The sequence below is a fragment of the Orycteropus afer genome, unplaced genomic scaffold (genome assembly GCF_000298275.1).
Source record: "Orycteropus afer afer isolate SDZICR_OR568_19922 unplaced genomic scaffold, OryAfe1.0 scaffold00001, whole genome shotgun sequence".
In the NCBI taxonomy this organism is placed as follows: Eukaryota; Metazoa; Chordata; class Mammalia; order Tubulidentata; family Orycteropodidae; genus Orycteropus; species Orycteropus afer.
This window is the reverse complement of record NW_006921588.1, coordinates 4,947,862-4,975,763: the sequence shown is the minus strand read 5'-3', so window position 1 is coordinate 4,975,763 and position 27,902 is coordinate 4,947,862. Positions and strand designations below refer to the sequence as shown.

The 27,902-nt window shown below is 39.9% G+C and overlaps 1 protein-coding gene across 1 annotated transcript; it reads left to right on the top strand.

The window, feature by feature from the left end:
* The first annotated feature begins 2,158 nt into the window (after positions 1-2,158).
* INPP1 (inositol polyphosphate-1-phosphatase) lies at positions 2,159-21,873 on the top strand. Its single transcript, XM_007946330.1, has 5 exons — positions 2,159-2,362; positions 5,229-5,289; positions 14,983-15,183; positions 17,117-17,291; positions 21,309-21,873. The coding sequence occupies exons 1-5, from the start codon at positions 2,159-2,161 to the stop codon at positions 21,871-21,873; spliced, it is 1,206 nt and encodes a 401-aa protein (XP_007944521.1).
* Positions 21,874-27,902: the final 6,029 nt, after the last annotated feature.

Here is a 27,902-nt window from a genome sequence, read left to right as displayed (position 1 = left end):
AAAGCGTATTCCATCAATTCCTGGAGCTTTGTTCTTTGCCAATTCCTTCAGTGCAGCTTCGACTTCTTCCTTCGATACCATTGGTTCTTGAACATATGCCACCTCCTGAAATGAATGAAGATCGACCAGTTCTTTTTGGTACAGTGACTCTGTGTATTCTTTCCATCTTCTTTTGATGTTCCCTGCATCATTCAGTATTTTGCTCATAGAATCTTTCATATTGAAAGATTCTTGCAACTGAAAACTTAAATTTTTTTCCTCAGTTCTTTCAGCTTGAGAAATGCCAAGCATGTTCTTCCCTTTTGGTTTTCCAACTCCAAGTCTTTGCACATTTCATTATAGTAATTGGCTTTGTTTGCTCGAGCTGCTCTTTGAAATCTTCTGTTCAGCTCTTTTATCTTGTCATTTCTTCCATTTGCTCAATAAATAGTAGATACTGTGAAAAGTTTTTCATAAAGTTTCCACTGGCCAATTTTCTCAGAAGTGGATGGCCCTGTCCTTCTTCTCAGCCTTTCTCATTCCAGGAGTGCCTCTGAAACCTGTCCCCCATGGATGATTCTGCTGGTATTTGAAATTCCAGTGCAAAGCCTCCAGCCTCACAGCAACACGCAAGCCTCCATAGTACAACAAACTAAAAGACGAGTGGTGGATGAAAAGCAAAGACTACCATTTTCAGTATTGATTACACCTCAGCATAAAAAACATGAAAATCCTCACAGCTGGACCAATAAGCAGCATCATGATAAATGGAGAAAAGACTGAAGTTGTCAAAGATTTCATTTTCCTTGAATTCACAATTAATACCCATGGAAGCAGTGGTTAAGAAATCAGATATTGTATTGCATTAGGCAAATCTGCTGCAAAAGACCTCTTTAAAGTGTTAAAGAGCAAAGATGTCACTTTGAAGACTAAGATGTGCCTAACCGAAGCCATGGTATTTTCAATCACCTCATATGTTTGTGAAAGCTGGACAATGAATAAGAAAGACTGAAGAATAACTGATGCCTTTGAATTGTGGTGTTGGTGAAGACCAAACAAATCTGCCCTGGAAAAAGTGTAACTAGAATGATCCTTAGAAGTAAGACTGACCAGACTTCATCTCACCTGCGTTGGTCATGTGGTCAGAAGGGACCAGTCCCTGGAGAAGGATATGCTGGGTAAAGTAGAGGGTCAGCAAAAAAGGGGAAGCCCCTCAATGAGATGGGTTGACAAATGGCTGCAACAATGGGCTCGAGCATAGCAAGGATTATGAGGATGGTGCAGGACCCGGCAGTGTTTCCTTCTGTTGTACACAGGGTCACTATGAGTAGGAGCTAACTCGAAGGCACCTAACAACAACTATTAAAAAATAAGTGATTCCCTCTAAAATGCAAGATAAGAACTTTTGGAAGCCAGAACTTTTCTAGTTCCAACAAATTGCATATTTTACTACATTTTATTATTAAACTTTTAGTTTATTCAGCAGTCTAGCAGCACAGGTTTGGGCTCTTTTTCAAAGGAAAAAAAAGTGTGGCTGTGAGATTGGGTAGGGCTGTGCAGCCCAAGAGTGGCTAGGAGTCTTGCAGGAAATAGTACTTGCCGGTATAGTGCTTCATACTTCTAAAAAGTTGCTCCGGAAGTAATAGAATACATCCTCTTGCATGTCTCCTCCTCTTCACCCCCATGGGGTGAAAGAAAAAGCTCTACTTCAGTACTGCCACTGCATGAGCCTTCGTGATCACTTTAAGGTCATTACGAAAATTTGTCTTTCTTTTTAACAGTGTTCTGTGTCCTTCTGTCGGGATAGGAATTATAAACACAACATAGATTCTCTTTCCAAGATTTTCTTTTACTAAAAATTTCATTTTTTGTGTAAGGGACCTTTTGAAACTGAAAAAATATTTTTTGAAGATTAAAAAAAAAAGTAAGCTTCATATTTTAGATTATATCTACAGTTTTATTTCCACACTGATGATCTGCATACAATATACACTAGCTGTTCAACCATGCTAACCAAGTTGACTGCTAGATGGGTTGCTAGTAGTGCTGGAGGCACCCCGCGTTACTCTCTGAATCTCTGAATTGCTTTCTCTTTCACATTCTTGTACTTTTCCAGCTGACAGCCCAGAGGGTGGGTGTGGATTCCACCAGCAGCTGCAGCTGAAAACACGGTTCAGAAATGTCAGATATCCTCCGGGAATTGCTCTGTGTTGCTGAGAAAGCTGCCAACATTGCCCGGGCATGCAGGCAGCAGGAAGCTCTCTTTCAGCTGCTGATAGAAGAAAAGAAAGAGGGAGAAAAGAACAAGAAGTTCACGGTCGATTTCAAGACCCTGGCTGATGTACTGGTACAGGAAGTTATAAAACAGAATATGGAGAACAAGGTAAGAAGGGTCACAACCAAGGCAACTGCCAAACATTTGCCCCTGTGGTGTTTTTCTCATTACAGAATAGCATGCTTTATACCCGCCCTCTCAGGATACTAGCACCTTAATTAAAATAAACATCTTGACTTTCTTTCCCCCATGTTTTCATTATGATATTAATAAAATATCCATTGCAGAAAAAAATTTAAGTGTACAAAAGCAATAAGAAAAATTATTCACTTTCTAACACTTAGAAATAAACATTTTGGTATTGACCTTTCATTTATTAATGAAGTTTTAAATATAAATGGATGTTCTCTCTAAAATAAGCAAAAGTAAGAAACCTCATAACCCTACCACTAGAGAAACCAGACTAAACCCAACCCACTGCCACTGAGTTGTTTCTGACTCATACCAAGCCTGTGGGACAGAGCAGAACAGCCCATAGGGTTTTCAGGCTGTAAATCTTCAGAGGCGGAGCACCTCATCTTTCTCCCGCAGAGCACTTGGTGAGAGTATTATAACAAGTTATAGCCAAATGCTTTAACCACTATACCACCAGAGCTCCTTCCACTATAGAAAACCATGGCTACATATACGCTATTGTTGGAATATTTGCCTTCTATGTGTATGCGTGACACATATAATTTATTTCAGCAGAAACGAGAGCATACAGTTTTGTAACTTGTTTTATCTGTTTATTTTACTGGTATAATAAGTCCCACTTTCTGACTTAGTCATTTATCTAATGGTTGCCTTGGTTGCAGACTTGTAGAGTTCTGGAGACTTTCAGTCCCCCTTTATTCTTGTAGAAAAGCTGTTTATAACTAACAGTGATTGTGATTCTAGGTATCTTGATCTGACTAAGAAAAAGAAATTATATTCATAAGTAGCAATAATACTAACACTAACAGACATTCACAAGTGCTTACTTGTATTGCTAGGCATTGTCCTAAGGGCTTTACATATATTAGCTTATTTAACTCTTAGGCCAATTTTATGAGGTACAAACTAGTATTTCAATGTAATGGATGAGGAAAGTGAAGCTCAATGAGATTAACTAATTTGCCCGAGGTTACATAGCTAGTGAATGGCAGGGCCAGCTTTAGAATACAGGCACAGTGGCTTCAGAGTCTGTGCTCTTTGCAGTACTATATTTCCTTTTTTAATCTACTTATTATATACTTTAGGTTTGGGGAGGATAGGACTTCATGACATAAAGCGTTGCAAAATGACAAAGCGTTACAGAATAGTGCAATAATTTCTATGAAATTCTCAACAAATTGGGGATCATTTTAGAATGATTTAAGTGGAATCTTGACCACAGGCAGGAGGAGAGATTTAAAGGACCCTCTTGAAATTTCTATAAACTCTGTACTTTTTCATACTCCATAATACCTGGCTCTAGTAAACTAAATGACGCAAGTTTATTTTTGTTTGTTGCTGATCAAGATAGTTGAGTGCAAGGGATGATTGAGCAACTGGATTACAAATGTGTCAATATAAATTTTTATGAGCTATTATTTTCCCCAGAGTATTATAACAAGTTCAGGCAATTGTTCATGCAGGAAGTATATGTGAAGCTGATAAATAAATAAATGCTTTTTTTTTTTTTTTTAAAAAAAGAGTCTTGTCTGTATATCTTTGTTTCATGACCTGTAGGTCTGTAGATCCAGAAACAGATTTTAAGTAATGTGGGGAGACTGAGCTTCCAACTTTGATGAATAGGTTGATTTGTACTGTTCTGCAAAAGAGAAAAAATAACAGGTGGTCAAGGACACTATTAAAGCTATTGGCCATCAGCGAATGACTGAGTTCAGATATTTGAAGCATTTCCTTGCTTTTGTTCCCTGAGAATATCATGCACATCATAACTCAGCATGTATTTTGAGAAAAGTTGTCCTGGTGGCATAGTGCCTAAGGCTAACCAGAAGCACCAGCCACTCCTCAGAAGGAAGGCTGGACAATCGACTTCCATAATGATGCCGCCTCAGAAACCCAAGGAGGGGTCGCTAGGAGTTGAAACCGACTTGACGGCAGTGAGTGAGCGAGATAGAGAAGATCAATGAGCCCTGGTGGCACAGTGGTTAAGCTCCCAGCTGCTGACTGAAAGTTCAGTGATTTGAACCCAGCAGCCATATCATGGGAGAAAAATGTGACAGTCTGCTTCCATAAAAATTCCAGCCTTGGCAACTTTATGGGGGTAGTCCTATTCTGTTTTATAGGGTCGCTATGAGTTGGAATTAACAGCAACAAGTACAAAGATCAGAAGCAAGATGTATATGAAAGCTTCCTGATTACAGAGATTAGAGAAGATTCTTACTTGACTCCATTTATTCACTCTTTATGAATGCATTAATTACTTGGTCAATACATTATTTTTCTTTGTATCTGTCACCATATTCTTCTAGTCTGAAAGCTAATGACACCCCCAACAGGTACCTAAAACACACCTGAAGATGAAAACAAAATCTAATGTTCCATAAAAAGTAGTAATTTGCGGTGCTTAATCAGCAGTATTAATTCATATATGCTGTTAGGGTGCTGTTGAAGAGAAAGAGTTACACTATCTCAGCTGCAAACACTCTAGTACTATGGTCCTTTAGTAGAAGGATGATGTTAATTAAATATTTACGTGATGGAAAGAAAACCAAAACCCTACTATAATTTGGACTTTCTGGAGGGGAAAAGAGGCAGGATAATATTAGAAAACTAAGCACTGAACCAGGCCGACTTTGTTTTTTATATCTTGATTAATTTTGGGAATTGTACATTTCTGAATTGCAGATCTAATTATGCTGTTTTGTTTTTAAATATAAAATGAAAATCTGTTCAAAGTTGAACTTTTTTTTTTTTTTTTTTGGTCATGTTCTGAATCATTCAGTTTCCAGGCTTGGGGAAAAAAATTTCTGGAGAAGAATCCAATGAGTTTACTAATGATTTGGGTAAGTGTAAGAATCTTAATATGTTTTTGTAACTTAATTAAATGGACGTTTAGTAGCTTTTCAATGTAAACAACATTAAATGTTAAGCTTCCTTGCATCTCTATTTCAGAATACCATGCCATTTAAACTACAGAGATGTAGTGCCTTGGTATATACTCCAGAGGTGTAGTACTTTAGTATAATTTAGAAGATTCACATGTATTTTTTTAAGATAGATGCAAAATATCACATTTTAATAATTTATGCTTTAACCTTTGGGAATGTTGCATGGCCAAATGGGAAAAAGATGCTTCTGGAAAAATGCACATCTATACAATATACAGACAATTTCAGGTCCAAGCTATAAACCCATTTGCAGACCCTTTGGGGAGTCTGTGGACCTTGGCTAAAAACGTAGGGAGATGCCCTAGCCCTGAAATACCATGTGATCTTAAGCAAATCACCTCATCACTTCTCTGAGTCTCAGAGACTCTGTAAAGGGATTTGAACTAACTAAAAGGTTTCCTTTTAGCATCCAGTTTTAAGTCTCATTTAATTAGTTTGCTATGGGCCAGATTCTTCTTTAATAGATCTCCATGCTCCCCTGTGGTATAGACAAAAATATCAAAATCCCTATCTGATTCTTTTCAGAGAAACAGATTATTTTACCTTTGTAAAAACTGTGTGGGGGAGGTGTCATCTGACCTCCTCTAACTTTACAAGGAGGGGAGAAAGATCAAGATCACTAGCCCAAAGTTGATTCCTATGAGGCAGAGGTCAAACACTCCTCTATCCTCCAAACTTTTTACCAATTCTGACACCAACTGTCCCCCCCCAGAGCATTCTCTACCTCTCTGCTCGGTTCATAAATACATTGCAGTGGCCACACAAAACTCACAAACAATACTCACAATTATGAGATTTTTAGAGAACTTGTTTTTGGTGGTGTTTGGTGCCATCAAGCCATCTCTGACTCATAGCAAACAGGACAAAACACTGTCCAGTCCTTTGCCAGCCTCATGATTCCCGCTATACCTGAGTCCATCATTGCAGCCACTGTGTCGATCCATCTCATTGAGGCCCTTCCCCTTTGTTGTTAACCCTCCACTTTACCAAGCATGATATCCTCCTCCAGGGAATGGTTCCTTCTGACAACATGACCAAAGTAGGTAAGACGAAGTCTGGCCATTCTTGCTTCCAAGGAGCATTCTGGCTGCACTTCCTCCAGGACAGATCTGTTAGTTCTTTGAGCAGTCCATGGTACTTTCAGCATTCTTCACCTGCACCACAACTCAAAAGCATCAACTCTTCTTTGGTCTTCCTTATTCATTGTCCAGCTCTTACATGCATAAGACGTGATTGAAAATACCATGGCCTGGGTTGTTGTTGTTATGTGCCGTCGAGTCAGCCCTGACTCATAGCGACCCCTCCTTAGGTTTCCGAGGCAGTTCCACTACGGAAGTAGGATTGCCCAACCTTCCTTCCAAGAAGTGGCTGGTGGATTTGAACCGCCAGCCTTCTGGTTTGCAGTCAAGTGCCTTAGCCACTATGCTACCAGAGCTCCCATGGCCTGGGTTAAGCGCACCTTAGTCTTCAAGAGACAACTTTGCTCTTCAGCACTTAAAAGAGGTCCTTTGTAGAAGATTTGCTGAATGCAACACATCTGATGTCTTGACTGCTGCTTCCATTGGTTTGATTGTAGAACCAAGTAACAGAAAGTCTCTGACAACTTCAATCTTTTCTCCATTTATCATGATGCTGCTCATTGGTCCAGTTGTGTTTTTGTTTTCTTTATATTGTGGTACAATCTATACTGCAGACTATAGTCTTCAATCTTCATCAGTAAGTGCCTCAAGACATCCTCACTTTCAGCAAGCAAAGTAGTGTCGTCTGCATGTCACAGGTTGTTAATGAGTCTTCCTCCAATCCTGATGCCACGTTCTTCTTCATATAATCCAGCTTCTCGGATTACTTGCTCAGAATAAAAATTGAATAAGTATGGTGAAAGGATATAACCCTGACACACTCCCTTCTCGATTTTAAACCATGCATTATCCCCTTGTTCTGTTCAAATGACAGGTTCCTCATGAGTACAACTTAGTGTTCTGGAATTCCTATTCTTCTCAATGTTATCCATAATTTGTTGTGATCCACACAATCGAATGCTTTTGCATAGTCAATAAATGTAAGTAAACATCTTTCTGGTTTTCTTTGCTTTGAGGCAAGATCCATCTGACATCACCAATTATATCCCTCATTCCACGTCATCTTCTGAATCCAGCTTGCATTTCTGGAAACTCTCTGCCAATATACTGCTGCAACCATTTTTGAATTATCTTCCGTAAGATTTTACTTGCATGTGATGTCAATGATATTGTTTAATAACTTCCACATCCTATGGGATCACCTTTCTTTGGAATGGGTACAAATATGGATCTTTTCCAGTCAGTTAGCCAGATAGCTGTCTTCCAAATCTCTTGGCATAGCCGAGTGAGTGCCTCCAGTATGACATCTGTTTGTTGAAACATCTCAATGGGTATTCCGTCAATTCCTGGAGCCTTTTTCTTCACCAATTCCATCAGTTCAGTCTTGATTTCTTCCTTTAATACCATTGGTTCTTGATAATATGCCACCTCCTGAAATGGATGAACATTGACCAATCTTTTTGGTACAATGACTCTGTGTATTCCTTCCATCTTCTTTTAATGTTTCCTGCATCATTCAATGTTTTGCCCATAGAATCTTTCAATATTGCAACTTGAGGCTTAAAGTTTTTCTTCAGTTCTTTCAGCTTGAGAAATGCTGAGCATGTTCTTCCCTTTTGTTTTTCTAACTCCAGGTTTGCACATTTCATTATAATTATTGACTTTGTCTGTTCAAGCTGCTCTTTGAAATCTTCTATTCAGCTCCTTTACCTTGTCATTTCTTCCATTTTTGTTAGCTACTCTCTGTTCAAGGGCAAGTTTCAAGTCTCTTCTGACATCCATTTTGGTCTTTTCTTCCTTTCCTATCTTTTTAATGACCTCTTGCTTTCTTCATGGATGATGTTCTTGATGTCATCCCACAGTTCCTCTGGTTTTCAGTCATTGGTGTTCAATGCATCAAATCTATTCTTTAGATGGACTCTAAATTCAGGAGGGATATAATCCAAGTTATATTTTGGCTTTCATGGACTTTTTAAAATTGTCTCAACTTCAACTTCAACTTGCATATAAACAGTTGATGGTCTGTTGCACAAACAGCTCCTGGCCTGGTTTTGGCTGAAGATAATGAGCTTCTCCATTGCCTCTTGCCACAGATGTAGTCAATGATTCCTGTGTACTCCATCTGGTGATGTCCACATGTATAGCCACTGTTTGTGTTGTTGAAAAAAGGTGTTTTCAATGAATAAGTCTTTGGTCTTGCAAAATTCTATCATGCGTTCTCCAGCGTTATTTCTAGCACCAAGGCCGTATTTTCCAACTACCAGTGATTCTTCTTTGTCTCCAACTTTTGCATTCCAGTCACCAACACATCTTGATGGCGTGTTCAGTCAATTTCAGACTGTAGACCAAACCAAAAACCAAACTCACAGCCTCAAGTCGGATCCTACTCATAGCAACCCCTCCTTGGGTTTCTGGGGTGGTATCACTATGGAAGTACATTGCCCAATCTTCCTTCCGAGGAGTGGTTGGTGGGTTTGAACCACCAGACTTCCGGTTAACCTCATGTCTTAGGCACTATAGCACCAGAGCTCCCTTCAGCTCACTAATGCCTAGGATATCGATCTTTATGCATTCCATTTCATTTTTGACAACTTCCAATTTTCTTAGAGTCATACTTCGTACATTCCATGTTCTGATTTTTAATGGATGTTTGCAGCTCTTTCATCTCATTTTGAGTCATGCCACATCACCCAATGGAGGTCCCTAAACCTTTACTCCATCCATATCATTAAGGTAGGTTCTACTCTGAGGAGGCAGTTCTGCCCCAGTCATATTTTGAGTGCCTTCTGACCTGAGGGGCTCATTTTCCAGCACTATATCAGACAATGTTTCAGGGCTATTCATAAATTTTTCCAGTAATATATCAGACAGTGTTTCACTGCTATTCATATGGTTTTTATTAGCCAATTCTTTGAGAAGTGGATGGCCTCTTCGTTCTTCCAAGTCTGTCTTAGTCTGGAAGCTCCCCTGAAACCTGTCCACTGTGGGTAACCTGCTGGCTTTTGCAATACCGGTGGCATAACCTTCAGCCTCATAACAACATGCAAGCCACCACAGGATGACAAACTGATAGCGAAGTTTATCTCCCTTAGCTGATCCACATTTCTCTGCTCACTTCCTGGCCTCCCTTAAAGCTGCTCCAAAATGCCCCCATGTCTGGCTTACCTTTAGGGAAGTAACAGGTTACAATTCAGGGTCAGGAATGCTCAGGATATGGTGCTTTGATCAGGATGCCCTTTCCTCAATCATGCCTGCAAGCAGGTCTCTCTCTGGACCTCAGACTGGTCCTTGCCTTGCTTGGGCAAGTGTTAAAATCTCTTTTAGCTCTGCTGATAAATGTCCAAAGGCATCCCACTCTTCTAGCAAAACTGCTGTCTGAAGGCACTCAGCTTTCTCACTCTGTGGACCAGGAAGCCCACCACTGTATTATTCTGGTCTGTTGGTTCTTCTGCCTCTGCTACCAGCATTTCACTGCCACTGTTTCTTGTCATCTCTGGTGTCACAGCTATCTCCTGGGACCGAGGAAGTTCAGCACAGGGATCTCCAATCCAAAGGATGTGCTCCACTCCTGGCCCTTCTCTCTTAATGGTAGTGAGACTCCCCTTTCCATCCTCTGGAATGACTCATTTTTAAGCCTAGCAGGATGGCAAAACTGATCGATCCCCACGTTAGGGTTCCATACACACTATTTGCATGGTCCCACCCTACAAGGGTGCCACGTGCCTTATTTACACTATTAGCGAGCTTTGCAATCACCCTGGTGGGCAAAAAGCACCTCACATTTACATGGTCCCATTCAGTCATCTGATGGGAGTCACAAAGACAATAGCTAGAAGACCCATATCAAACAATTCACTGAACCTCAAGCTTGTTTGGTGTTTTGTTTGTTTAATAGTAGAAAATAAAAATAGTGAACTTTAAAAGACTGATCAGTGGACGAAATAGTTAAATATCTAGAAGCATTAACAAATAGAAAAAAAACATTATCTTCTAGGTTAACTCTGAAAATTTTTAAATCTTTTTCATGAGCTGTGTATTAGATGTAATTAGTTCTATCATAGAAAGAGAGATCTTATTTGTACTTCTTAGAGTTAAAAACAAAACAAAAGTTCTGTGATTGACTCATAAGAAATCCTGTTTAAAATCCTACATTCAGTTACTGCATAAACAGTTTAATACCTCACCTGTCTAGCACTATAGGGACAGTAATGCATTCTACATACTTTTTTTTTTTTTTTTTTTGAGACCTGAAGTCTACCCCTTTACTTTTCTGAGGAGGGAACTGGTTTAGCATGTTGGAGGAACAGAAAGACCTGGAGAGTGGTGGATGAGGTGAGCACAGGCAGAACCAAGTCATGGATGGCACACAGGTGGTGGGAAAGAGCTTAGATTTTCCTTTAAATGTAATGGGAAACCATTGGAGAATTTTAAGCAGCCAAAGAAAACTCACTGCCATCAAGTTGATTCCAACTCATGGAGACACCAAGGCAGTAAATCTTTACGGAAGTAGATTGCCCAGTCTTCCTTCCACAGAGTGGCTGGTGGGTTCGAACTGCCAACCTTCTGGTTAGCAGTCAGATGCCTTAGGTACTATGCCAACAGAGCTCCTTAATTTTATGCAAAGGAGTGATATAATTTGCTGTTTTGAACAGTCTTAGGATTTATTGAGACTATGTGTTCAGTGGCTGTTATTAGTATTGTTGTTGTTGTTAGGTGCTGTCAAGTCAATTCTGACTCATAGCCAGCCTACGTACAACAGAACGAAACATGGCCCTGTCCTGTGCCAGCCTTACGATACTTGCTGTTCTTGAGCCCATGGCTGCAGCCACTGTGTCATTTGTATCAATCCCTCTCATTGAGGGTCTTCCTTTTTCTCTGACCCTCCACTTTACCAAGCATGATATCCTTCTCCAGAGATTAGTCCCTCCTGACCACATGACCAAATAAGTGAGATGAAGTATGGCTGTTCTCACTTCTAAGCATCATTCTGGCTGCACATCTTCCTGGAAAGATTTGTTCGTTCTTCTGGCAGTGCATGGTATTTTCAGTTTTCTTCCCCAACACAATTCAAAGATGTCAATTCTTCTTTGGTCATCCTTACTCATTGTCTTTCACATGGATATGAGGTAAGTGAGAATACCGTAGCTTGGGTTAGGCGCATCATAGTCTTCAAAGTGACATCTTTGCCTTTCAACACATTAAAGAGGACTTTTGTAGCAGATTTGCTTACTGCAATACTACAAGGTATGATTTTTTGACTGCTGCTTCCATGAGTGTTGATTGTGCATCCAAATAAAATGAAATCTTTGACAACTTCAATCTTTTCTCCATTTATCACGATGTTGCTTATTGGTCCAGTTGTTAGGATTTTTGTTTTCTTTATGTGGCGGTGTAATCAATACTGAAGAATATAGTCTTTGATCCACATCAATAAGTGCTTCAAGTCATCTTCATTTTCAGCAAGCAAGGTTATGTCTCTGCATATTTCAGTTTGTTAATGAGTCTTCCTCCAATCCTGATGCTGCATTCGTCTTCATATAGTCCATCTTCTTGGATTATTTGCTCAACATACAGATTGAACAAATATAGTGAAAGGATACAACCCTACCATATGCCCTTCCTGATTTTAAACTATTCAGTATTCCCTTGTTCTGTTCAAACAACAGCCTCTTGGTCTGTGTACAGTTTCCTCATGAGCACAATTAAGTGTTCTGGAATTCCCATTTTTGTAATGTTACCCATAATTTTGTATGATCCACACAGTAAAATGCTTTTGCATAGTCAATAAAACACAAGTAAACATCTTTCTGGTATTCTTTGCTTTCAGCCAAGATTCATCTGACATCAGCAATGATATCCCTCATTCCACATTCTCTTTTGAATCTGGCTTGAATTTCTGGAAGTTCTCTGTCAATATACTGCTGAAACCATTTTTGAATTATCTTCATCAAGATTTTAATTGCGTGTGATATTAATGCTATTATTAGATAATTTCCACATTCTGTTGGATCACCTTTCTTTGGAATGGGCACCAATGTGGATCTCTTCCAGTCTGTTGGCCAGGTAGCTGTCTTCCAAATTTCTTGGCATAAATGAGTAAGCACCTCCGCTGTTGCATCCTTTTGTTGAAACATCTCAATGGATATTCTGTCAATTCCTGGAGCTTGTTTTTCTCCAGTTCCTTCAGTGCTGCTTGGATTTCTTCCTTCAATACCAGTGGTTCTTGATCATATGTTACCTCCTGAAATGATAGAATGTTGACCAACTGTTTTTGGTACAGTGATTCTGTGTATTCTTTCCACCTTCTTTGGATGCTTCCTTCATTGTTCAATATTTTGATTGAACAATGCTCAGGATACGGTTCTTTGATCAGGATACCCATAGAGTCCTTCAGTATTGCAACTCAAGGCTAGAATGTTTTCTTTAGTTTTTTCAGCTTAATAATCTAAGTAATTTAACTAAATGGGGCAATCTACTTCCATAGTGATTCTGCCTCAGAAACCCAAGGAGGGGTCACTATGAGTCGGGTCCGACTCGACGGCACATAACCACAACAACAAATCTAATTCTTTCTTGCTGATTCAGAATCATCATTATAATAATTATTTCACCCTGCGCTTCTCAAACTTTAATGAAATTATGATTCACCTAGAGATCTTGTTCAGATTCAACAGGTCTTGGGTGGGGACCAAGATCCTGAATTTCTAACGAACTCCCAGGTAATGTGAATGCTGCTAGTCCTTAGAATAATGACAGCACTAGGAGTATTTGTCTATATACCTAAAAAATCCCATTGCACCATGTTTTCTTGATTTTTCTTTTTTTAAGTTTTCTGTTTTCTCCATTGTTGTCACTTTTTGTTTCTATTTTCCTGTTTTTTTCAGGCTTTCTCTCACTTCTTTTGGGGGTTGGAAACCAGAGGAACCAAAGGCATAAGATGTATATTTAAAGCAGGCCTTCCAACTCGTTCATTCCAGTTTGACCCCTACTGAGAATTTAAATATCCACCCCAGATACACTAAATCAAAATCTACACTATACGATCCCCAAGTGAGATATATATATGGACTTTCTTAAAATGTATATTTTAAGATTTGAGATTTTAAGAAAGTCTCTCTCTCTATATATAACAATCACTTGGGGATCTTCTTAAAATGTAGATTTTGATTTAGTATATCTAAGAGTTCTGGTAGCATAGTGCCTAAGGCACTTGACTGCTCACCAGAAGGCTGGCGGTTCAAACCCACCAGCCACTCCCCGGAAGGAAGGTTGAGCAATCCTACTTCCGTAGTGATACTGCCTTGGAAACCCAAGGAGGGGCCACATAAGTCGGGGCCGACTCGACAACAAACAACAACAACAACAACAACATATCTTGGGAAGGAAAATGAGCTCTGGTGATGTAGTGGTTAAGGCATTTGGCTGCTGACCCACAGTCCTTCTGTGGAAGAAAGATGAGATGGTCTGCTTCCCTAAAGATTTAAGCCTTGGAAACCCAATGGAGGTCGCTAGGAGTCAGAATCGACTTGATGGCAGTGAGATTAGGTTTTTTGGTTTGGGGAAGGAAATGCAGATTTTCAGCAGGGAGTCCAACCAGAATGAACCTGTTCAAAACCTTGGGTTAAAGTGGTAGGTAAAACACCTGGACTTGGTAACTTCTGGTTTCATTTAGAGAAGCTGCTTCTGTTACATCCTAATTTTCAGTGAGTTTTATCAAAGAGAGCTTTTTCTATGCCCTTTAGATTGTTGTTGTTGTTGTTGTTTGCATTAGTACAGTTTTACTTCCTTTAAAGACGCTGTGATGCTGAACAGGTTTCAGCAGAACTTCCAGACTAAAACAAACTAGGACAAAGGCCTGACAATCTGTTTCCAAGAATCAGCACTAGAAAGCCCCATGGGTCACCAAGGTGCGATTTGCAGTTACTCGTGGGGACGGCACAGGACTAGGCAGCATTTCATCCTGTTGTGATGGGGACACGATGGCAGCTGACAACAACATACGTCATCTTCTGTTATTTCCTGGGCATAAAGCAGCATCAGATGAGGAAGAGGTAGGAACACTTCAATGTGCTCATAGGACATTCTTATCAATAATATATTCAGACATAAGTATGGTGACCTGAGTGTATTAACAGTCAAAAGGGAGGGAAAAGAAAAGATTAAATATCAGAGATTCTTAACTGGTCCATGAGTCCCTTTACATGTGGTACAAAATTGTGTGCATGTGTCCATGTGGACATTTTTCTGGGGAGAAAGTCCTCTGAATCCTGGAGCCCATCCCTAGCTATCTGGATTAAGTGCTTCAGTGGTCACTGGCGTCCTGACTCATGTAGCCCACCAGGTGATCTGGGCAATCTGCCAGGTTTAGAACCTCTGAAATGAGTACATTTCCCTCACCTAATCTAAGTTTGCCATTTTTGTTCCCCATGCCCTTTATCTCTCTCTCTCTCTCTCTCATTCTCACTGAAACTCTCGAAATGTAATGGCTTTTAGTTGGTCTTTACTCCAGGGGAGAAGATTATTTTTAGACTGTGTTCATCAGAAGCAGAAACAGTGGAGCTTCTTAGCAGAGTCCTTAATGGTAACAAGGTGGCATCTGAAGCATTAGCCAAGGTTGTTCATCAGGATGTCTCCTGTATTGATCCAAGTCTGGATTTGATAAGGATCAATATTCCACAGAACATTTTAGGAATATGGGTGGATCCCATAGGTAAGTATAGAAGAGTATTTGCTTTCATTTGTTTGTTCTTATTAGCAATTTTTGTTATTTTGCATAGAAAAATTAAAATCATTGAGAGTATAGTTTAACTCTCCTAATTTTTTAAAGATTATACAGCTTTTAAATGATAACTGAAGAGTTGAAGGATGTGTGTTATGATGTCTTATAGGTATATGAATAAGATGTATATGGCATGTATGTGTGTATATGTCTATATACTTATATGCACACTTACATGCATATGTGGACATGCAAAGCTAAATTAACTCTTTTTTACAAGACTTTTCAATACAGGGATTTCAAACTCAAATGCCATCAGGGGCCATAGTGGTAAATAAATGAAAGAAGAATGCTGTGATAGCAGTTATGGCCACTTTCACATGCATGCCATCTAAAGGGCACTAAGCTCCAGCAGATTGTTGCCATATGGGGTGGTAGGATAGATCTTTGGAGTTTTAAAGAGAAACATAAAGCCACATTTTTAAGTGAAATATTTTAATTTTTAACCATTGGCAACTAATTGGGTTAAACAAACAAAAACATTATGCAGGTTAAGCAAAACACAGCCTAACGTGACCCACGAGCAGTGAATTTGTGAACACTGTTTAAACCTCACCACTAGTTTTTCTTTTTTCTTTTTGTCATAATTGTGCTAGAATCATGATCTATAACTCATTGCTTTAAGGGTATAGGCCTTATCTTAATGAAGCTGTTAACAAAGTCCTAGATACTCATTTTAAGAAGTTTGCTCTTTTGTTCTCTTCTACCTCACTGGCATATTCTACCTACAACTGGGACCATGCATTATGCTGAGCAGGCCAAACAAACAAAGAAAACATCCTTCTCCCACTCTACAAGCGTATTAACACAATTTTATAAAAATGGGTTTAGTCATCAGAGAATTACATAACATTCAGCTGGTGGACTATATATGGAAATTAAGACCTGTTCCCAAAATCATTTAGGGTAAATCACTTATGATTTCTGAAGGACAGGGGTTTCCTGTTTCTTCAATCCACCCTGTATTGATTCTTTTATCAGCTTTTTGGCTGGTAAGCCTGTGTATTCTGAACTGTGTTAACTCACTGATGATGGCAGAGAGCTGCTGCCATGTATACATCTGAAGGGGAAACCTAGCTCCTCGGCTGCTTTTTCACAGCAGCAGCATTGAGTTCTAGAATCCTCCTGTGCCACTGACGTTGTCTCTTTCCTTCTTCTAACTTGGACAAAAATAAAAGAAAACAAAAGGGTAATTCTGTCTCTGACAGATTCCTGGGAGGTGGTTATTCTATTCCACTGTGGACTAATCCTCTGATTCTAACAGCTCTAAAGAATCCCACGTTATCCTGAGCTATTAGCTTTTAAATGCTTTTGACATGTTATGAATATTTATATGCTTATTATATGCAATGTGCTATGTCAGGTGTCACAGGAACTGTAGGTGTGTCTCTGTTCAAGAGTTCCCATTTAGTTGAGAAAACAAAACATAAGCAGCTTAAAAGTGAAGTGAAACAGGCCAAATAAAACAATTGACTACAAGTGACAGCCAAAGATAAGACTTGATTGGTTACTTGATTGTAACTTGATTGGTTACAAATTAGTAGAGAAATGATATACCAAAAACCAAAACCAAACCCACTTCCACTGAGTCAGTTATGACTCATAGTGACCCCATAGGACAGAGTAGAACTGCTCCTTAGGGTTTTCAAGGTTGTCAATCTTTATGGAAGCAGACTGCCTCATCTTTTTCTGGAAGAGCTGCTGATGGGTTTGAACTGCATACCTTAGGTTAGAAGCTGGGTGCTTTAACCACTGTACCAGGTAACCTGGAGAAATGATGTAGGGCACTTTATGGATGTATTCATCATTATGTCCTCAATAATCTTTTCGTGAATCTGAACAACTTTGCTTTGTTTTTTTTAAGATTCAACTTATCAGTATATAAAAGGCTCTGCTGACATCAAACCCAACCAAGGAATTTTCCCTTGTGGACTTCAGTGTGTCACTATTTTAATTGGTGTCTACGACATACAGACAGGGATGCCTGTGATGGGAGTCATTAATCAACCTTTTGTGTCACAAGACCCAACCACTCTCAGGTAAAAGATGAACATATTTGGCATTTTAAGGTTTTTAGAATTTATGACCTCAGCTTAGTTAATTGTCAGGATTATTCTACATGGCATTCATATAACTCAGTATATGGGGTTGTTCTTATTGACAGTTTGCATGTTTGAATTACGTTCTTTCTATTTTCAATTCTGGATTTGAGATCCTTTTATTTGGGACTAGTTGCATGTTGAAAGAAACTTTTGAAAGAAATACTATCTTGGAGAAATCATGGTTTTGCATCTGGGATATAGCACTTCTATTTTCTGCTTTCTGGAATCCATTAGAAATCACATTAGTAGACTGGTGGTAGCGTTGTCTTCCAATACATTTGGAACAAGATAGATGCCATCACTATATAGCTAGTTGAACCATTGTGCAATTTTAAAATAAAGAAGTTTAAAAACTTCGAAAATTATCAAATGAAAAGATTGGTAGGTATGGGCAGGGTTATCATCTGACTATGGGTTAGTTAGGTAGCATAGTGCCTAAGGCACTTGATTGCTAACCAGAAGGCTGGCGGTTCAAACCCACCAGCCACTCCTCGGAAGGAAGATGGGGCAATCTACTTCCATAGTGATACTGCCTCAGAAACCCAAGGAGGGGTCACTATGAGTCAGGCCGACTCAACAGCACATAACAACAACAACAACAACATGGGTTAGTTATCTCTTGCTATAATGCTGTCAGCATCATTTGCTTTTCTGCCTCCTCCCCCTCCCCCTTTCTATGGGCTCCTGCACAGAACAGAGAAGCCAGGACTCCATTTGCCTCTGATCAATGGCTTGTGCTTTGGGGTTACCTCCAGGGCATGGCAGAGGAGAGTGGAAGCAAGCAGCTTTCCTCCTGTGGTTTTGGTTTTTATTGAAAGAAGTCCCAATTTATATAGGACTGTATATTTTTATTGAACTTTCAAATATTTCAAGTGATGTTTGTTTGCACATTTATAGTCATAACCTCTACCTTTTGAATTTTCATTTTTTTCTGCCACCCCTCTTCCCTTCCAAGACAAAAAATGGGTGTCATCTTTAAAAGGTTGTTACCAAAAAAACTAAACTCACTGCTGTTGAGTCAATTCGACTCATAGCAACACCTTCTTGGGTTTCTGAGGCGATATCTCTGTGGAAGTAGTTTGCCCAATTTCCTTCCAAGGAGTGGCTGGTGGGTTTGAACCACCAGCCTATGGTTAGCAGTCAAATGCCTTAGGCTAAAAGCATTTGAGACTGGATGCAGACATTCTGTTGTCAGGTGCTGTTGAGTAGTTTCCAACTCATAGTGACCCGTGCACAGCAGAATGAAACACTGCCCAGTCCTACACTGTTCTCCCAATCATTGCTATGTTTAAGCCATTGTTGCAGCTAGTGTGTAAATCTATCTAGTTGAGGGTCTTCCCCTTTTTTGCTGACCCTGTACTTTACCAAGCATGATATCCTTCTCTAGGGACTGGTCCCTCCTGATTACATGACCAACCAAAGTACAAGATAAAGTCTCACCATCCTCACTTTTTTTTTTTTTTTTTTTAGAATTATTTTGGATTTTATTTTGAATTTGAATTCAGTTTAATTTTTAAAAATTTGAATATAAAAGCTTAAAGAAGAATAGATTTCTTTATAATAGAATTTTAAATGGAATATTAATTTCTTTTTTAAAATTATTATTATTTATTGTGATTTGGGTGAAGATTTACAAAGCAAATTCACTTTCCATACAGCAGTTCACATATACTTTGTCTCATGTCATTGACCACAGTTTACCACAATGCAACAGCTCCCCTCCCACTTCCTCCCCATAGTTACCTCTTCCCAGTGTCCATCCCTCCATACTCTCCTGCCCCCTGAGCTGTCTCCCTGTGCATAAGCAGCCCTTCCTTCTCCCATGATTGTTCTCTCCAGGGCGTGTGTCTACTTGAAGTAAATGTTTAACTCACATGCCTGTACTTTGTTTGGCTGGAAATCACAGGTGTGGGTTCAATTCCAGACCTGAAGGGCAGCTAGGGGCCATAGTCTCAGTGGTTCCATCAGGCTCTATTGGACCAGCAAACCTGGTCCCCACCATCTTTTTTTTTTTTTTTCCCTCCAAATGATTTTGAGTTTTGTTCCACATTGTTCTCCCTCTCTATCCAGGATCTCCTACATCCCTTCCAAGTGGATGACAGTGGTAGCCGGGCACCATCTAGTTCTTCTGGTCTCATAGTTGTATGGGTTGCAGATCGGATGGTGTACCAGTCACTAGGACTGATTGTTTCCATTAATTTTGGTTTTCTTCTTTATTCTTTGCTCTTGATGAGGAGAGACCCATCATTGCATCTAGATGACAGCTTGCTAGCTTTTAAGATCCCAGTCACTACTCGCCAAAGTAGGAGGTAGAACAATGTTTTGTATAGTATGTTATTGCCAATTGAGCTTACCATCCTAAGGAACACTCTGGCTGACTTCTTCTAAGACAAATGTGTTGATACTCCTGGCAGTCCATGGTATATTCAATATTCTTCACCAACACCATAATTTAAAGTCATCAATTCTTCTTCAGTCTTCCTCATTCATTGTTCATGCATATAAGGTGATTGAAAATACCATGGCTTGGGTCGGGCAAATCTTAGTCCTCAAAGTGACATCATTGCTTTTTAAGACCTAAAAGAGGTCTTTTGCAGCAGATTTGCCCAAAGCAATACATCACTTGATTTCTTGACTTCTGTGTCCATGGGCATGACCGTGTATCCAAGTGAAATGAAATCCTTGACAACTTCAGTCTTTTCTCCATTTATCATGATTTTGCTAATACAACGTTGTAGACATACTAATACTATTGACCTAGAAATGGAGGTGGCAGACAAAGTAGATAGGGGCAGATATCCCAGAGTCAGACTGCCTAGTTTAAATCCAGATTCTACCACTGACTAGCTGGGGTTATCTTGGACAAGTACTTTACCTTCTCTAAGCCTCAGTTAACTAATCTGTAAACAGAATAAATTACCCAACATACATATTAAGTTAAGCATTAATAAATGATAACATGCTGTTTTTGAAAATAGTATTATTACTATTATAGTATCATAGTATTATTATGAGTACTGCAAGTATCTTTCTTAAAGTTAGAAGCCAAAGTAGAACTAGTGAATAAGAAATGAAAGAGAATTACCAAATTAAGAAAAACTTATTAAACTGATGATAAAAGATTTGTAGGTTGGTGGGAACAAAACTCAAAATCATTTAAAAAAAAAAAAGACCAGATTTACTGGTCTGATAGAGCCTGGTGAGACCCCTGAGACTATGGCCCATAGTTACTCTTCAGGCCTGGAATTGAACTCAATCCTGTGGCTTCCAGCCAACCAATAGACAGGCATATGAGGTGAACATTTACACCAGGTAAATGCACTCCTTAGAACCATCAGTCATGGAAGAACAGAAGGCAGTATTTGCACAGGGAGCTAGCTCAGGGGGCAGGAGTGCATAGGAAAGAAGGACACAGAAAAGAGGTAACTACAGGGAAGAAGTGGGAAGAGAGCTCTCACATTGTGGGTATTTTAGTCAATGTCATGAAACAAAATGTGTATGAACTGCTTTCTGGAAAATTAATTTGCTCTGTAAACTTTCACCCACATTACAATAAATTTTGTTTTAAAAAAATCTGTAGGTTGAAAAGAAATACTCTTTATCTGTTCATCCTTTTTCTGTATTAAACTTTAAATGCCAAAAGTGGCAACAAAAATTTGCAGTGTACCTGGAGGCTCTGACTCCCACAAATATTTTAGTGTTGTCCTAGATCAATGATAATGCCCTAAAATTGAAAGCATTCCTAGTCTATAACAACATTGGCTGCTGCATGCATATCAGTAGCTTTTAGAAATAGCTTTTCGGGCTATTTGATATCCATTTCTAGGTGTAAGACTGTTAAGGCTCATTACAGTGTGATGGATTATGCACATACTTATTTATATCAGTAAGTTTAATGGCAGCATGTGTTATGAAGGACAAATGTGATAACCTACAAACTGAAATTTTCCTCAGGTGGAAAGGACAGTACTACTGGGGCCTTTCTTACATGGAGACTAATATCCATTCGCTTCAGCTCCCCATTCCTAAAGGAAATGGCAGTGAAACGCTGAGCCAACGGAATGAAGACACCAACGCTGAAGCAGAATCCCACGGTTTCTCAGCTGTCATCAGTACAAGCGAAAAGGAGACTATCAAAGCCGCACTGTTACGTGTATGTGGAGACGGCGTATTTCGGGCAGCTGGAGCTGGTTACAAAAGCCTTTGTGTTGTGCAAGGCCTTGTTGACATTTACATCTTTTCAGAAGATACCACATTCAAGTGGGACTCCTGTGCTGCTCATGCCATACTGAGGGCTATGGGTGGGGGAATGGTGGATCTAAAGGAATGCTTAGAAAGAAATCCGGCAAAGGGCCTTGATTTGCCACAGTTGGTATACCATGTGGCGAACGAAGGTGCTTCTGGAGTCGATCAGTGGGCCAACAAGGGAGGACTGATTGCATACAGATCGAGGAAACAGCTGGAGATGTTCCTGAGCCTTCTCACCCAAAACCTTGGACCTGCAGATACAAATACATAAAGTCTGACCTCAGTGTCCATTTAAACCGAACTGTGAAAATACTTCCCAGATCTGTCTTTCTCTTTTGAGGAACATTTTCCCATTATGTAATAGAATAATTTTAATAAATGAATGACATTCATACAGGAATTAGTAAGTTCATATGTGAAATTCTCAGTGTTATTGGTTTTGCTTGAAACACTTCAATAAAATATTGAAGAAAGAAAATGTTCAATTAGTAAAACTACTCAAAACACCTAATTGAAAGATGAAATGTCACGGAAATATTAGGGAGAGAATGCAGGAGTGCTTAGTACGTGGGTTTTGTTTCCTGTCTTAAAAGAAAAATCTGCAGCGTTAGCCTCTGTGGCAGAGTATTTGGAACTCTGAATCTGCACAGTTTAGCCAAGTTAATGTCCTTCCAGGAGTATTGTTATGTCTCCTAGTTACGATTTAAAGCCGGCAGCATTTAGGGCATTGCATGCATACACAGACACACACTGCAACCATACTCCTGTAGGTGAGGCAGAATGGGATGGAGCAAAGAGGGTCCTGCAGTTTTTGCAGATTTACTACAATTCATCAAAAAACAGAGGTAGGCTTTAAATTTACATAACCCTGTATCTACTAGCATTCTGTATTGAATGTTTTCTGAAGTGGCATTTGAAACCAGTTGTCGTTGAGTTGATTTTAACTCAGAGTAGTGCCATGTGTATCAAAGTAGAACATGCTCCATGGGGTATTCAGTGGCTGAATTTTCAGAAGTAGATCATCAGGACTTTCTTCCATGGTGCCTTGGGTAGACTTGAACTGCCAGTCTTTTTGTTAGCAGCTGATGGGTTTGAACTGCCAGCCTTCTGGTTAGCAGTCAAATGCCTTAGGCAGTACCCCACCAGTGCTCCTTGCATTAAACATTTATGCCAGTGGACACATAGGGGACCACTTTCTGTATTCTTACCAGCCCCTAGTACAGTTGTTGTTAGTTCCTGTCAAGTCAATTCAGATTCATGGTGACCCCATATGTGCAGGGTAGAACTATTGCACTGGATTTTCAAGCACAGTGAGGAGGCATAACTCTCAGGTCTGACTTCTGTCTGTCCTGCACCTCCTGGGGGCCAAAAGATGCTTCTGTAGCATCCTCTATATTTCTACCGTTACAAACTAATGAAAAGAGATACTCTTTTTAGTAATATTTTGGTGAATGCAGCAGATTCAATATTTAGTGATGTGGTTATAGTTTTTTAAAGTCTGTGTTGTGTTCCGTGATTGATTGTGAGCTCTCAAGCTGTGTATTGTTATCATTTACAATCTAATTTTGGAGGTTGATTTTAAGTCAAATGAGTTTGTTCTTCACAAAACATATTAAAATGAAAACGCAGAAACTAGTCCTGTCCCTCACATGTGTCAAAATAGAGAAACAGAATATCATTCAAAAAAAAGCATTTGTTATCAGTATGAACACTTTAGAATACGCAAATTAGTAATAAAATGCAGTGCAAATAGTCATCTTTAATGTGATCTGAACAGCTAGTTTGTTGATTGAAAAATAAAAGCTGGATGAACTGGGAATTAAAAAATGATGAAAATATCTTGTGAACCTCTTTTACATACCTTCACTGTCGATCTTGTTGGAAAGTTAAGGCTCAACTCTCTTTTGCTTTGCTTGCATAAACCATACCAATGTGAATATGATTTCTAGTTTTGACTTCTTTAAAGTAGAAGAAAAAAATAGTTACAAAGCAATCTGAGGGCATAATCATTCTGGATTTTATCAATTGTCTCCATTTTTAAAAAACTCACCTTTATACAACCCTTTCCAACACGGTCAGTTTTTTTTTTTTTTAACTTATGTTCTGTTATTCCACATTATATTTAATTAAACCATTTAGTTACCAAAAATACAAATGAAATACAGTTTTGGGAGGGCATCAACAATTCTTGGTAAATACACAATCCAAGTGATGGGAACAGGAGTTGGGGATAGTGGTGGACAGGTGTGCTAGAGTAGCCTCTCAGTGGCAGGAGTTGAGCATAGTGGTGGACAGGTATGCTAGAGAGTAGCCTCTCAGTGGCGTGAAGATCCAGTGTCTTTTGCATCAGTCAGTGTGCATTACAGGGAATAGATAGAGATATTATCAATTAAATGGAAGACAGTGAAAAGATAGTTTCAGCTGCACATCAGTGAGCACACTCTCTGGGATTCCAAGTCAATGTTTATGCTACTCTCACAACCCAAATCAAAACTGACACTCAACCCACCTTCGAAATATATCCAGAATTCAACCATTCCTTATCACTCTGTTCCAGGCCTTACTTAGCTTTATTATTGCAATAAACTCCTCTCTTCTATACTGTCTATTCTTAACACAGAAACCAAAGTGATTCTTCTAAAACATGCCAGATATGTCTCTCTTCTACCCCAAACCCTCCAATGGCCCCTCAGCTCTCCCAGGGTAATAGCCAACATTCTTACATAACCTACAAGGCTTACCACATACCCTTTCCACTCCTGCACCCCTCATTTCTCAGAGGTCCTCTGCCCTTATTCTCTCCCTTGCTCCCTTTGTTCCTTCCTTGCCGTGCCCTGCATTTGCCAAGCATGCTTCCTCTTCCTCAGGACCTTTGTACATCTACTCCCTCTAACTGGAAAGCTTTTCCCCAGATATCTGCATGGTTTCCTCCCTCATTTCCACCAAGACTTTGTGCAAATGCCACTAGATCAGTAAAATCTTCACTTACCACTATTGCAACCCACATTCCCCACATCCCAGTCTGACACATCCTACTTCTTCCCTGCTTTTTTCCTCCATTTATGTGTCTATCAACTATAGAATGTTAGTCCCACAGGCAGGGACTTTTGTATATTTTATTCAATGGTGATCTCAGTTTCCTAGAATAGTGACTGGATATGTTTCTGGGTGCTGCCAAGTCTATTCTAACTTATAACAACCCTATAGGACACAGTAGAACTGCCCTACAAGGTTTTCAAGTCTGCTTCTTTATGGAAGCAGACTGCCACATCTTTCTCCTATAGAGTGGCTGGTTGGTTCCAACCACCAAAGTTTGTTAGCAGCTGAGTGCTTAACCATTGTGCCACTAAGGCTCCTTTCTGGGCATATTTCTTCTGTTGTTATGTGCCGTCCAGTCATCTCCGACTCATAGCAACCTCTCCTTGGGTTTCCGAGGCAGTATCACTATGGAAATAAATTGCCCAATCTTCCTTCTGAGGAGTGGCTGATGGGTTTGAACCACCAACCTTCTGAGTAGCAGTCAAGTGCCTTAGGCACTATGCCACCAGAGCTCCCTCCTGGGCATATAGTGCATGTTAAATGTTTGGTGACTAGAAGAATTAGGTTCAGACACTGGACAAGAATTAACCTGCATTAGGGAGCTCTGGTGGCTTAGTGCCTAAGGCATTTGACTGCTAACCAGAAGGCTGGTGGTTCAAACCCACCAGCCACTCCTCGGAAGGAAGGTTGGGTAATCTACTTCCGTAGTGATACTGCCTCGGAAACCTAAGGAGCAGTCACTATGAGTCGGATCTGACTCCACTGCAGTGAGTTTGGGTTTTTTTTTTTTTTTTTTTTTTTTTGCTTTAGCAACTGATCACATCTCTTTAGTTTTAATTACTCCACCCTTTGCTACACGCACTCAAACAGTTTTCTACTTCATCCCTCAAAGAATTAAAAGTGCCATAAATACATGCATTTTTCAGGATGGAAAACAAAAGGAGCTTCCTAACAGCAAAAATGGAAATATGACAAACACAAGTACTATTATTTCTTTCCTGACACCTGCTGAAATCTCTGGGATTCTTGATCCTGGCACCTGGCCTAGAGGTCTACTGCACCTCTTATCAGACCACTGTCTGCTTCTGTCTGTTGAGTGCTCAGAATGCAAACAAACTTGGGTCAAGTCTCTGCTTTATATACCTTGCTTAGCCATTCCACTTAAGGAGTCTGTTCACTCTGCCCAGTCCAGGGCAGTTGGTCTTAATTCTTTGTCCTGTGCAAAAACACACTGCCCATTCCATGACATATTTGCTGTTTTGTCTAAAGGGGAATGAAGTGAAGGAAAGTTTTCTATGCTCCCAACCCTGCCCCCATTTTGTTTTCACATCCATAGTTAAGAATTTTATCTGGCTTGGGAGTTAAGTTGAAGAACATGTTCACAAGTCTAAGTAACTGCAAATGTCCCCATAGAATAATAGGGATGGACTCAAATCCTATGGGGCAGTTCTACTCTGTCCTATACAAACAAAAATCAAACTCACTGCTGCCGACCCCTCCGAGATGATATCACTACAGAAGTAGATTGTCCAACCTTCCTTCCAAGGAGTGGCTGGGGGGTTGGTTAGCAGTCAAATGCCTTAGGCACTCGCTATAAGCCTGAATCAACTCGGTGGCACACAACAAGAAATGTACATAAGCAGATCTTTGAAACTGATACAGTGGAAGTAGCTGTTTTGATCATTGACATCTTTTTCAAGAGGTTATTTTCTCCCACCCCCAAAACCAAAACTAAACCCGACTTATTACAACCCTACAAGACAGAATAGAACTGCCCCAGAGGGTTTCCAAGTCTGTAAATCTTTACAGAAGCAGACTGCCTCATCTTTCTCATTTGTTTATTATTTCTCTTTGATATTTAGGCTAGGATCTCTGGTGGCGTAGTGCCTAAAGCTTTTGACTGCTAACCAGAAGGCTGGCAGCTCAAACCCACCAACCACTCCTCAGAAGGAAGGTTGGACAATCTACTTCCATAGTGATACTGCCTTGGAAACCCAAGGAGGGGTCACTATGAGTTAGATCTGACACTAGGGCAATGAGTTTGTTTGTTTGTTTTTTACTTAGGCTGGCCAAAAATTTGACTGTGCAACAAAATGCCCACAATTATTCTAAATATGAACTCTCTTCTAGGTTGTTTTTCAGTGTTCCTGATCCTCAATGAGCCTTAATTATGCAGGTGAAGCTTCCTTCCTTTACCCATTTAAAAAAAAAAAAAAAAAGCCAGTCTAAGGCCAGCTTCATGAGCTTGAGACCTGTGCAGTCTGCAGTCACACTTAGAGGGGCACTGTGTTTAAATTGACCTTTAATGCTTTCCTGTTGCCATTTTAGGAAGCCTAGGGAGCTCTGGTAGCATAGTGCCTAAGGCACTTGACTGCTCACCAGAAGGCTGGCGGTTCAAACCCACCAGCCACTCCTCGGTAGGAAGGTTGAGCAATCCTACTTCCGTAGTGATACTGCCTCGGAAACCCAAGGAGGGGTCGCTATGAGTCGGGGCCAACTCGACGGCAAACAACAACAACAACAACAGTGGTAGCGTAGTACCTAAGGTACTTGACTGCTAACCAGAAGGCTGGTGGTTCACACCTACCAGCCACTCCTCAAAAGGAAGGTTGGGCAATCTACTTCCATAGTGATACCACCTGGGAAACCCAAGGAGGGGTCACTATGAGTCGGGTCTGACTCAACGGCACACAACAGTAGTGCAATGGTTAAGGGCTCAGCTGCCAACCAAAAGGTTGGCAGTTCAATCTCACCTAGCAGCTCCACGAGAAAAGGACCTAGCAATCTGCTCCCTTAAGGATTATGCCTAGAAAACTTCATGAGGCAGGTCTACTCTCTCATACGGAGTCCCTATGAATCAGAATCGACTCAAGGGCACACAACAACAACAATTGCCATCTTGAAATTCTTAAAAATCGTATCTTTGGATTTGTGTTTTGTAAGTTAGGTTGATAGACAATGGAGCATGTGCCTGAGCAGAGGCAATACCTACAATACACATGTCCATCTACTCTCCTTACCATCCAATTTGCATACAGTGTTCAGTGTGCCCCTGAATACAGAATTCCTGCAGCTGCATGATTCACAGAAGTTCAGTGGGACTCAAAGCAAGTACAAGGTAAACATTTGACTCAGTAACTAGGGCACTAACATCCTGGAAAGGGTTTGATGTTAGTTCAAACCAGAACTTAACTTTATATGCAAAAGGAAGGAGATGACATTCTAAGAAATACGAACAACAAAGGAAACCTCTCACATTCT